The sequence below is a fragment of the Amblyomma americanum genome, chromosome 2 (assembly GCF_052857255.1).
Source record: "Amblyomma americanum isolate KBUSLIRL-KWMA chromosome 2, ASM5285725v1, whole genome shotgun sequence".
Lineage (NCBI taxonomy): Eukaryota > Metazoa > Arthropoda > Arachnida > Ixodida > Ixodidae > Amblyomma > Amblyomma americanum.
In genome coordinates this window covers 166,787,310-166,800,041 of record NC_135498.1, presented here as the reverse complement: position 1 = coordinate 166,800,041, position 12,732 = coordinate 166,787,310, and the positions used below count along the sequence as shown (strand labels likewise).

Below are 12,732 nucleotides of genomic sequence, written 5' to 3'. Positions count from 1 at the left end.
AGTGTAGTCAAAATTGCCTCACACATTCTTGGCCCCTTGGCTCTGTTACCGCACGGGGCCGTGGGAGCACACTGCTGATCTTGCATGCGGTGTTCAAGAGAAACGCTTTGCTGTACTTAGCAGCAATAGTCAAGTTAGGTACTCACCAGTGCCTACAAGCGTCCAGCGGCGTCCGACTTACTCGCGTGTTAGAGGCAAGATGTTGAGCACCCTTTGCGTCGGCTTCTCTGCGCGCAGGTGATCAAGTTCGGCGAGCAGAGGCGCAAACAGTTCTGGGAACCTGGGCGTGATACACTCTCCCGTGGAGAGCATATTCTCAGATTTTTGGTCACCCTTATCATATTGTTTCTTCTTTGTCTCCCACCTTGACGCAATTTTTTATCTCGTTTATAAACTCCGGTCGAGCTAAGCGGTGTGTGGAGCGCCGCACGACTGAATGTGTTCGTGGAGCGTGACGACCACGCACGCGTAGGTTACCAGTAATGTACGGGTGCAAGACATGACAAAATATTTGTTTTTGATAACACTAAACATTTGACGCATGTTAGGTTAGGTTAAGTTAGGTTCTGTAGCTTGCGTAATTAAACATCCAAACGTACCACGTGTCCACGCATGAGATGACGAAATCTAGACAATCTCAGCACCTGGGTCGGCCCCCGCATGAGATCGCCGTGTACAGACTCCGAGAGGTCTGCCCGGCTGCTTATGCCGTCCAATTAGCCGCCGTCACGTCTGAAGCCTTTCGCGGCTGAGCGCTGACCCCTCAGGCTCGCGTTCAACAGTCGCGCAGACTGCAGGTGGTGTCGGAGCGGAGACGTCGTCGGCGCAGCTTGACTGCTAGACCGCGCAGCAGTGACGACAAGAGATCACCTGGCAGAAACGGCGCGAAGGTGCTTTTGCTTTCAGGCTGGCTTCGTGTCAAGGTAAGTGTATTCTCGTAATTGTACGCTTATAGATGTGCCTGTGTTAATTTTTCATAGAAGTGCAATTATCTACTACGACACTCTTCAGATAACTCAGACATGCGAATGTCGGCTGCATAAGCTTGATATACTGCTGATAATGCGGCTGCTTTTAACGACAGGCCCTGAGAATAGAGCCGAGAAGGAGCAGCGAATCGATATATTTGTGCGCATCACATTTTCAACCTGTACCCTACTTTTCGATCGGTATGCCAAGTTTCATCTTACCAGTACTCAGCTATACGGCGGAAACGTGAATGGTTACGAAAAGAGTTGAACTTACACTGAGGATAAATCAGCGAGTTATGAGAAGGCAAATTATAGATGTAAGGTTAAGAGACAAAAAAAGAGAAGAACGAATCCGTGACCAAACGCGAATTAATGGCATCCTTGTCCAAATCAAGACGAAGGAACGGGCGTGAACAGAATACCTAATCAGAACGCACGACAACCGATGACCGTTAAGGGTAACGGTCTGGGTTCCAAAGAAAGCAAGCGTAGCATGGGGCGACAGAAAATGAGGTGAGCGCATGAGTGTCGGATGAGTCTGCTAATTGGAGGGATATGAGAGATGCCTTGTATATGGGAGAAAGTGGGCGTAGTTAGGTTCGTAATAATGATTATGCTTGAAACGGTGGTGGAGAATGTTATCACCATGAAGGCGTATCCTCAAAGACGTATGTCAGATAACTGATTGGTTGCTGCGTGGCAAAGTGCGGCGCATACCTGCAGAGGCATTCGTTACTCTAATATCATCAACTTCAACTACGTCCACTCAGAGAAAGCATCTCACAGATCGATAAGGAACTCCGTCCTGAGCCAACCGCAAATACCATATTCCCGCAAATTCCCTAAGCTTACCCAATGACCTGACTTTCTGTTCCCCCTGCTGCGCTCGCCCTCTATTGGAGTCCACTGCATTACCGCAAGTGATACTGGTCATCTGCGTCAAAATATCGGCGTGAATGGCAGCAAGCGGCAAGCTTTTCAGCCCGCCGTTTTCGAAAGTGATTTACAACTTCCGCGTTAAGCATTTATTTCAGATACAAGCATTCTGAATGTTTCTTATTACTCCTTACCAGTTATTTGGCGTCCAGAACGAAACAAAAAATCCCAGGTTAGGTCTTGCGAATCTGAAGAGTATTCAGTTGCACTTGCCTATAGGACATTCCATCCCTTCTAAAAGCTTCGCTACTTCTAGCTCACAAACCCAGTATACATTGCTTTCTTCTTGCACAGGAAAAGTTCAGATTAAATGAAGCGAATAATCTAATCATTTAATAAGCTAGTTAAAGCATCTGGTATAAGATACTGATAGGCAGAGACGTTAAAGCTTGTGATAAAAATCTTGACCGTTGAAACGCGTCCAATTGCTCAAGAAGCTCCACAGAAATTTCTCGCTCCGGTTCACAAAAGATGTAGACGAGTAAGTGCTGTTTTCGGCTCAGTGCTGCAGCGCAGTGAATGACGTACAACGTGTAGCCCTACTCGAGATGGTAGGCCAGCTGCTGTATATTTCCTGTAGCCCATGCACTTCACCAGCCTTCTTTTCATGTTTATGTCTCTTGTATTATTCCAATCGATGAATGGATCGATGTGTGCGTGGAACTGCAACTCTTGTGCTGCGATCACGCGTCATATTCACCTGATGAAAGCGAAAGATCGCTTATGCTAGGATGCACACTGTGTGCATGTATGAATCCTTCGCGTTTAGTAAAAGCAGGCATCGCTGCCGGAACTGACAAGCGTGAACTGAAGGAGATCGTGTTGTGGAGACTGACGGCGAGTGCTTTCAAGAGCTGGAAGTTTAATTCGCTGCGGACGTTTGTTTACGCAGGAAACACGGACCGCCAAGCGCTTGTCCTGTAGTCACCGCCACGGGCCGGCGTTGGCGGACGTCCAGGGTGGTCGCCGCTAAGACAGCCATGTCAGAACTCTCTGCTATGGGGCTATGGCCACTCAGGGCGATATCCCCGTCGTTGCTTCTGCTGTTCGGATGTTTCCTCGAAGGCGCAGCGGCAGAGCCACTGTTCGAGATGTACGCGGTAACGCCTTACCAGGCAGGCGGGGGTAAGTTTGAGAGCTTCATTGGCGGTTGTGGTGCGGGCTCAGTACATGACAGGCAAGAATTGGTGTGGAACACCAGCGGAGAGTTTGCATTAGCGCAATGAGGCATGTCCAGACCTGGAAAGTACCGGCGAAATGGGCAGGGATATCAGAGAGGAAACAAAAGAGCCGGCTTAAAGAGATGAAATCAATTTAGAAGTGATCCGAAATTCTAGAAAGTGTTGAGGCGAATATTTGAAAGAGACAACGCAGCGCCTAAGGCGAGCTCCGCTTATTCCAGGTGTCATTCGATATGCAAAAAAGCGGTATTATTTGATTTGCGTTGCATGAGATGTTAATCTTTTCGCCGCCCAATAGCACGTCATAGCTGCCGCAACTCGAGAGTCACGCAAAAGAATCGAGATGTCTTCCCGGTAATAAGGAGATGCTGCACAGAGGAAATGCAGGTTGAATGCAGGGGTGGATTCTTATAACAATGCTTATTTACAGATAACATAGCCAACATTACTTACAAAGCTTCCATATGTCGGCGTTTACAGGCATCCTTATTTGCAAACGTAGCTTCAATGTAACTGTTAGTTGATTGCGAAAGAGTCATTTTAACACAAGATATAAACTACTTTTGTATGAATGATGAGCCTGCAGCCCCTAGCAAATATCAGCCATCGAAAGTAAACTTGCTAGATTTGATCAGAATTTTTGGCATCTTTCACAATAACGCTACACTGTTAACATATCAGTGATCGCGAAGTCATGAGTCATGCAACGCCGCAGGCTTGCGTTTAGCTGTACCTGGAAACTTGCGCACTGTATTTTCCGTTACCTTTTTATGCCTTCTAGATTGGTCGATGCATCAAAGCGGCGATGCCAATGGCCACAGGGGAGGTTGTAAATATGAGAGGACCTCTGAGAAAAAAAAGTACTTTTGAATTCATAAAAAAACACATCCCAGCTCCAGGCTACTGCGACACGGCGTGTACTGGCTCGTGCACCAAAGCTAGATATATGGCAGGTTTACCGGCGAGTTGCAAGCTGTTGATGCAGCAGTTCGGATGACCGTATATTGCCGCTGCTACCACGGTGTTGTCCTCCTCCCGTAAGTAAATGGGGCAGTGAGCAGGTGGGTGCAACGCAGGTATCGAGAACGTGTACTGAGAGTGCCTTTTTGATACTACAGCTGGTAGTCAACTACGTCTTCGAGGTGAGCGGTAACTTTTTTTATATAAACAGTGTGATTGGTTTTGGAGTCAATTTCGCGTGTCAGATCGGGAAAACCACAATTGTTCGAGAGTCATGTGCACCCTCGATGTCGTTCACAAAGCCGTCTAACAGGCATTTCACTTTTGGAATGCCATACTTATTTTGGTATCTACATTTCTTTGATATGGCGACTAACACTGCAGACAGCCAACACATAATACAAATGTTCTCGCAACACTTTCTTTGCGGTGAATAGGCATGTTGGAAAGGAATAAACTGAACATTATGTCGCTAATGCCTAGCGACTCACTTGGAAGACGTGCTGGGAATTATGTACGGCTTTGGAACACAAATTTTTGATCCTGTTGCGCTTTTTGGCAACGTACAAATATTTTCGAGAATCGAATACTAGTGCGAAGTCTAGTAGAGCTTATTCCAGTGTGTTATTAATTACATTTTAAACCATAAGGCATGCGTCGCAACATAGGTGGTTGAGGCCGTCAAGCTGTGTTCAAGCTTTGCCAAATATGCAAGGGCTGAGATTTGGCGTGTTTTCTTTGCTTTGGGTGGCTGCTATCAAATCCCGCGAAATGCATTCAGGAAAACTGTAATCGAAAACAATTTCACTCAATTTTCTTTATTCGTTCTGTTTTAGCAATGCACTATAAGCTTGTGTCTAAACGCAGGGTCTCGAAGACAGAAGCACAATTGCTTTAAGCTAGTGTGGCCTGGATTATATGGACGACATGTGACTGTAGCCGCGCGCCAAGGAAAACATTATCTGTTCTCTCTCTGTAGTGAAGTGCTGCCAGATAAAAATAATACGCGTTGAATTAATAACACGCGCGAAGTTCAACAACATGTAGCGCGGCAAATTATGGATAGAAAATTTGCTCAGGTTAAAGAAAAAGAAATTTTATTATGGCTAACTTGCCGTGCCATGAAAGCTCATTACCATAATAAACATATATTGTGGGGAGCAAGCGTGGCGTATACCACGCAGTGCTGCATGACTCACTGCTCTTGCAACGCCTTTGACATTTTTGCCAGGCATAAACGCCACGGACTTAAAGGAGACAACTCACATAGGATGGGTTAAATGCACATTCTCGCTGTCTCGTCACCAGACGCTGCTGGAAGGTGGCGTAGCGATGCAGCTGTCAGAATGAGGGTACACACCACTTTTGCTCCCGAGAGTACGCCCTTGAGTCCTGAGTTATCCACTTCAATCCCTAGTTTACAGCTCTGTTAGAGCAACATAAAAAACCGAAGGACTTAAGCTGAGAGAGAGAGCCGGCTTTGGTAGGAAGGGGGTCCCATTCCCACTGACGGCCGGCCAACCACCGGTCGGTTACTCAAAATGGGTACATGGTAATCTCCCGATCTGGTTCATGGCTTGACTTGATTCATGGCAGGGTCGATGGCTTGAGAAAAGAGCTTGAGCCTTCAAATCCCATCCCTCTGAACTTTAACTCACTCCTAAGCAAAAGGGCCACAAGCAGATCTACAGAACGAGGCAGATTTAAGTTGTTTGACGGCGGAACGAACCACTGGCCCGTCAATGCGACGGTTTGGTCCAAGACATTTTTTCTAAGCATTTGACCCCAGAATAGGTGAGAACCAGGCTAGGGCATATCTTGTTCCCACTAGCAAACCAGTGGGTACGCGGCGGCACTGGAGAACGAACCCAGAAACCTCGCAAATGCCAGGCAGCTGGTCTACCACAAGGCCATCCCTTCTGTAACAGATGGCAGCCTCTGCCAACCAGGCAATTTTTTCAGAACGAGTTGGGTAGTCTTTCCGGCCGTTGAAGTATCATATGCTCCGAGCACCAGGCCAGGAGTGGGCGTGCACCTATTTTACCAATAGGCGACACCAAAGTCCCTCTCACGGTCGTGAAGGCTGCTCAACTAGGCCATACGTGCTTGGACAATCGAGCACGAGGACTCCGCGTAGGAGGGAGCGCCACAGCCCGTCCCTTTTCAGATGAAACCTTCTATGTTGCCGAGCACCTGGCAGGAAGATATCTGTGCCTATTTTGTGTAATTTGTGCCGGTGGGTTCCCGTCGGGTGCACCCTTGGTGCCCTATAAGATTAGGCAGGATGCTACAAGACTTGCGGACCTGCTGTGGCATTCATAGTGTTGAGAGATATCCGAGCGTCGCAGCCGCACACGAAGGGCCTAGCGCCAGACCAGGCAGTTCGCTCCTACCTATTTTACCGGTAGGCTGCTGGCCACCCCCAAGAGAACTGTCCCCTATGGCCGCGGTGGACGAACCACGATCATGCCGTCCATTGCTGGGAAGGAGCGCTCAGTATCTTCTTTGTAACGGCGCTCAGAGCCACGTACTACAGTCTTCCTTGCGAGACGTGACCCGCTTATAATCCTGAGCACCAAGGCAAGGGACGCCTCTATAGCCATAGAAAACCACTGGGTTCCCGGCGGCACTGGGGAAAGAGCCGAGTACCTTCAGAATGCCAGGCGCATAATCTACCAGAAGGCCACCACTTCGGTGGCCATGTGACTTTCAAGCCTATACCACAGGAAGCCCGCAAGTCATAGGGCATCTGGCCTTGTCAGTGGGAGGGCACCTTGAGTGCACAGCGGGAGTAATTCCTGAAATGCGGGACTCACCGACAGCCGCTCTACGTCGCATGAAATACATTTGTCACCATCGTCTGCTGCCTGTCCAAAAAATATTTTGTTGCTTTAAACTTTTTTATTGTGGAAAGGAATTGGGGCAGTAACTGTCTCACTTCTCAGTTGACATCTCAAACGCGCCCTGTGAGAAGTGACAAATATGTTAGTGAAAAGAGGAAGGAAGAAAGAGATGCCGTAGTGGAGGGCTCCGTAGTAATTTCGACCACCTGGGGATTTTTAGCGTGCACTGACATTTCGCAGCACACGGGCGCCTTTTGCGTTTCGCTTCCAACAAAACCGGACCGCCGCGGGAGGGTTCCAACCGGGGTGATCCAGCTCAGTAGCCGAGCGCCCTAATCACTGCGACACCGCGGCGGGTATAAAAAAATGGGGGTTTTTGAGAAAAGGAAATGGCGCAGTAACTGTCTCTCAACCTGAACCTCAACCACGCCGTTAAAGGAAGGGAGGAAGGTGGGAGTTAAAGAAGAAAGAGGGAAAGATGCCGTAGTGGAGGGCTCCAGAAAAATTTCGACCGACTCCTTGAAAATTGATAATAATGATAATTTGTTTTTTGGGAAAGGAAATGGCGCAGTATCTGTCTCATATATCGTTGGAGACCTGAACCGCGCCATAAGGGAAGCGATAAAGGAGGGAGTGAAAGAAGAAAGGAAGAAAGAGGTACCGTAGTGGAGGGCTCCGAAATAATTTCGACCACCTGGGGATCTTTAACGTGCACTGACATCGCACAGCGCACGGGCGCCTCAGCGTTTATCTCCATAAAAACGCAGCCGCCGCGGTCGGGTTCGAACCCGGGAACTCCGGATCAGTAGCCGAGCGCCTTAATCACTGAGCCACCTTGAAAAATTGGCAGCGCATACTACACCGAAGGCGAAGGTGGCAGACGCCATTTCACATAACTATAGCCATGTGTCGTGCACACGCTGCAGCAATGCAGCTCAGCATATTGCAGACCAACCCGCCGCGTTGGCTCATTGGTTAAGGCGCTCGGCTACTGATCCGGTTCGAACCCGACCGCGGCGGCTGCGTTTTTATGGAGAAAAAACGCTAAGGCGCCCGTGTGCTGTGCAATGTCAGTGCACGTTAAAGATCCCCAGGTGGTCGAAATGGTTCCGGAGCCCTCCACTACCGCACCTCCTTCTTCCATCCTTCTTTCACTCCCTACCATATCCCTTCCCTTACGGCGTGGTTCAGGTGTCCAACGATATATGAGTCAGATGCTGCGCCATTTCGTTTCCCCAAAAACCAATTATTATTATTAGATTGCAGAACATGGACTGTGGACCCCGAGTGGCCGCGTAATAGCGGCACGTGCTCCATCAAGCTAGTCAAAGCTGTGGCTTTTGCGTTTGAAGTATTATGGCTGCACGCCGAGCGTGGGCAGCGCCGTATTGGAGGACTCCGGATTAAGAGAGATTTTTTAGACATCTGTACGATAAATACGCTATCTACGGTAACAGCGACAGTGCGGCAGCAGCGCTAGGAAAGCACGACATCGGTAGGAACAGCAGTGCGTTACTATTTTGGCAGCACCGGGCGTACGCCCGTCCTGAAACTCTAATTTGAACCGCTTCGAATTCAGTAATGAGCTCCAACATCGCTAATTGTTTTTTTTGTGTGTGTTTCGCTAAATAGAAAGTGCTCGAGATTGGACCGGCGATCTTGGGGTCTGCAGCCTACCGCCAAAGCCACTGAAACGCCGCGAGAAGAGATAACTAAAATTGTAACCGGAAGATATGACAAGCTCAGACAGCAGAAGCAAGCAAACCGAGCTGAGCAAGCACAATACGGAGACACGAAAAACAAAACAAAAACCTGACGCGCATTCTGCCGGAGTTTCGTTCGACAGAAGCTTTTAATTTCACTTTTAACTTTGTATACGAGGTGGTTTATTCACTATCGGCACAAAACTAGGCTTGCCCAGAACAGCGCGATTTTGCGTTGTTTGCTTAACGCCGCGCAGACATGCTGCTCTTTCCCTAAAGTACGAGAGCGCACGCAAGACAAGTTTCTTTCACAACCGCATCCATGCGCGAGAAGAGAGCACGAGTGTACGCGCGCAAAACAAGTTTCGGTTACAACGGCGTCGAAGCGCGAGAGAGAAAGAACGAGCGGGCTTTAAAGTCACGTGTGCAGGCTGGGGAGACAAACACAAGTCAGTAGAGCATCTAGTCGGCCTCCCCGATCATTTACATGGAGTCGCTCAGAGAGGACGCTGTTCACTGGCGTCCGCAGTGCCCTCTGCGCCAGGTTCTGTCCCCTACAGATGGTTCCTCAAAACAGTGGTACGTACATGAGCAGCTCATTCGTACTCCACAGGCTCCAATGGCTTAGTTAAGGAAAAGAACGCAATCAAATTACGCCAGCTGCCGTACGCCATCTCCTAGCCATTGGTACTTCGCCTGTTGTGGTACTGGATATCAACGTCTGGCCTGAACTGCGTTAGCAGGTTATTCCGTATGACGTGTCCGCACTAATCCGGAGTCCTTACAGCGGAGCGAGGCACACGTGGAGCACACTCAAGCACACCACGTGTCCTCGCAGATGTGTACTGCCCGGGAAGTGCGGCGAACGGGTACGAATACACGCAGTGGGCCGAGTACTTCGGCGGCTGTGAAGGACGCCAGTGCAAACGCTCCAGCGACGGTGACATCCTTGTGCACCACTTCAGGTACACGTTGCACATCAAGCATTGTGCTTTTTCTGATCAACGCAAAAATAATGGAGCACAAACTAAGCTGACAAACCGTTCAACGCTGCTTGTTGAAGCTTTTCTAGCTGCACGTGTCAGAGAACGGGCCAAACACCGGTCGCAAGCCACACCTGTAGATTGTTGAATTATGAATTTCGCTAACAAAATTTTCGTCATTTGGCTTGTAACAATACGATAGTACGAGCCATCAGGTTCTCTGCAATGGCTCCAGACAGAGCACTGGCCTGAAAATCTCGAAGCGTCATGTGATGCCACATTAACGAATATCCTGAAGGTAGGGTATCAGTTCAATGACCTGCAAGTTTGGTCCGCCGTTGCGGTTTAGTTTTTCCCTTAGTAATTTCTGGTGATGCTGTTTTTTTTTCTGTTTTTGCAAAAGCTGCTTTTTGACTCTCTCTTTGGGACATTAATTTCGTTGTCGCGCATTGAAATCTTATTTGCGTTCGACTACCGAGGGCCCCACTAAGGTCTTATTCTGAGGGACCTCCAGCGCTATCGTAGGCATCTGTGAATAAACTTTTATTTCTTGTTAAGTGCCAAGAACAAATAACGGCACAAGCGTGGCGAACTGGGGTTGTTGGTGAAGGTTCATACTTGAAACATCGCGAAAGACAGTACAAACGAAGGAGACAAAACAAGCGCTTGTTTTGTCACTCTTTTAAGTATGAACAAATAACGGCATATAGTTTTGTTAATGACTCGGAACAAGCCATTCCGCCCTTGATTCTTCTTCTAGTGATGGAGGACTAATCCTAATTTTTTTTTACTTTTAACTTCAATTAATTCTTAGTGCTTACTAGCAACTTGAAAATTTCCCTTCCATATTGTCAGGTTTGAACCCATTAAATATTGTTTTCTGCATAGAAATCACAAGTAACCTAATAGGTAAGTAACACTTGTAACATAATCTTCCTTACGATGCCTTACTTGTCGCAGAAGAGTTATTCTGATTCTCTAAATGAATTTACAGCAAGATTTGACACCCTATTCTTTCGCAGTTCTGGAAAAGATTTCATTAAATTTCGCTTTATAAGCTTATACGAAACGGTACGCGCACTGTTTTCACGAAGATGAAGCTTCGTTTTCAGGATCACTTGTCAATATCGTCGTCACCAGCAACCGGATTAAACTTATCCCAGGACAAAGACCCCGTCATACAATACTGAGTAATACTTCTCTAATGGAATCTGCGACCACCTTACACAGCAAACTTGTTGAGTCATCCCTGCAGGTCGTCCCTGCACAAGCCCTTATTTGCCTTGCGCCTTGGAAGTCCTGGCCAAACACTTTACCTCCATGTAATTTGTATCCGGGACATTACTACTCGAGTAGGATCACTCATCTGCCCGACATTAATTCTTGTTCATTATTTTCTGCCTGGCGTTGCTTTGATCGGGCATTCATTTATACTACAATTTTTTACTTTCTGCTAATTTCTTGAGCGCCGCCGGATCCGTATCCCTGTTCGAATCGGCAGCTATAGGAGAGGCTTATTAGGGTGTAATCAGATCGAATTAGAACAGTGGCTTCCACGTATTGGTTCGTGCAGGCACCCAGTAATTCTGCTGAGGGCGGTGGATATCTGTGAAGTGCTACTGAACAGCGCTTTTTATAATGTCCCCTCCTGCAGGTGCCGACCGGGTACCGTGTCGCCGTCCCGCCAATGCCGGAGCCAGCAAGAAGACAGCTTTTTCCCGGATTGTTGCCTCCCTGTCTGCAGCGATGCACTGTACTGACAACACAGGGCGCGCCGTACATTTGCGCGCTAGAACACATGCGCTGGCGGCGAACGGGCTGCGTCGTGTCTTCTTTCTGTGAATCATAAAATCATTAAAAGCATTTCCCCGAAAACGAAGCTTACTGTGCGTTTTAGAAAACAGCTAATTTTAGACAACAGCGATGCCATCTTCGTGCCTGTTGTGCTTCGTGAGAAGCCGAGTGTTTTCAGTATGGTCTTCGCGTCGTATTCGTTACGTAATCCCCAGCGCATTACCTCGCACTATACAGGGTGTTTCACATAAGATTTTACAAAATTTTTAAAGATACTCTTTTTGAGTTAGAAAAACGCTTTTTTCGGCATAGCGTTCTCAGCGGTGGAGTACGTCAGATTACAGCTAAGACAAGCTCACTAGCAGGCTGGTTAACTAATATTGAATAGAAAACTTTTTAACTATTGTCATGGTGTTGGTCACAAGACAGGGACCCGGCAAGATAGGGCTCGGCTGCACGTCCTTCGGTGGGAGAGGGGCGAACTTCAACGTCGTTCAATCCGCGCCCCATCAGCGTCAACGTCTTTTTTGCTTCAGCGCCACCTGGCATTCCTCCCCTCTTTAAAAAAACACGCGCAGAAGAGGGCGCGAACACAAGCACACTCAAGCACGCAAGAAAGGCTCGAAGAATCTGGGGTCACCGTGCAAAATACGGCTTCATGCGTAAAACGTGGACGATCTCTGGACGGTGTAGTCGTCGGCTTCTCTGCTGTGAAAGTGCCGCGTCTGGTAGTATATCGTAATTAACGTTGCTGACGCACCGCAAGGCTTTATAAGGACCGAAATAATAATTGGTCTTTCGGGGAAGGAAATGGCGCAGGATCTTTCTCATATATCGTTGGACACCTGAACCGCGCCGTAAGGGAAGGGATAAAGGAGGGAGTGCAGGAAGAAAGGAAGAAAGATGTGCCGTAGTGGAGGGCTCCGGAATAATTTCGACCAGCTGTGGGTCTTTAACGTGCACTGACATCGCACAGCACACGGGCGCCTTAGCGTTTTGCCTTCCTAAAAATGCAGCCGCCATGGTCGGGTTCGAGCCCGGGAACTCCGGATCAGTAGCCGAGTGCGCTAACCACAGGGCCACCGCGGCGGGCGACCGAAATAGCGGCAAATGAGTTTTTCGGACAAGCCTCGCCGACGAACAGGTATCCGTACCCAAACCTGGTCGCCGGGATCGTAGAAGGCTTGTCTGTGCCGGAGGTTGTATCGGCACGAGTCTTTATCTTGTTGCTGTGTGATGTGAATACGCGCTAGCTGACGAGCCTGCCCGGCTTCGTGGGCAAACTTCTCAACGTCAGCAGAAAGTTGGTCATCTGTTGCGCAAGGGAGCATTGCGTCGAGCATCGTTTGAACCTCCCTGCC

General features: G+C 48.4%; 1 protein-coding gene across 2 annotated transcripts; it reads left to right on the top strand.

Annotated features, from left to right (window-relative positions):
* The first annotated feature begins 808 nt into the window (after positions 1–808).
* On the top strand, positions 809–11,444 carry LOC144119252 (uncharacterized). 2 transcript variants are annotated; one of them, XM_077651919.1, is made up of 4 exons: positions 809–923; positions 2,800–3,032; positions 9,433–9,559; positions 11,232–11,444. In XM_077651919.1, exons 2-4 carry the CDS (start codon positions 2,888–2,890, stop codon positions 11,335–11,337), a joined length of 378 nt encoding a protein of 125 aa, XP_077508045.1. In that variant the 5' UTR covers positions 809–923; positions 2,800–2,887; the 3' UTR covers positions 11,338–11,444. The 2 variants fall into 2 exon arrangements, with proteins under 2 accessions (XP_077508045.1, XP_077508046.1); XM_077651920.1 differs by lacking the exon at positions 809–923 and having other exon boundaries at positions 2,693–3,032.
* Positions 11,445–12,732: the final 1,288 nt, after the last annotated feature.

Coding starts and splice junctions, on each gene's coding strand:
- LOC144119252 (XM_077651919.1), top strand. CDS start 2,888: ATGTCAGAACTCTCTGCTATGGGGCTATGGCCACTCAGGGCGATATCC. Junction 3,033..9,432: donor GCCTTACCAGGCAGGCGGGG/GTAAGTTTGAGA, acceptor GTGTCCTCGCAG/ATGTGTACTGCCCGGGAAGT. Junction 9,560..11,231: donor ATCCTTGTGCACCACTTCAG/GTACACGTTGCA, acceptor CCCCTCCTGCAG/GTGCCGACCGGGTACCGTGT.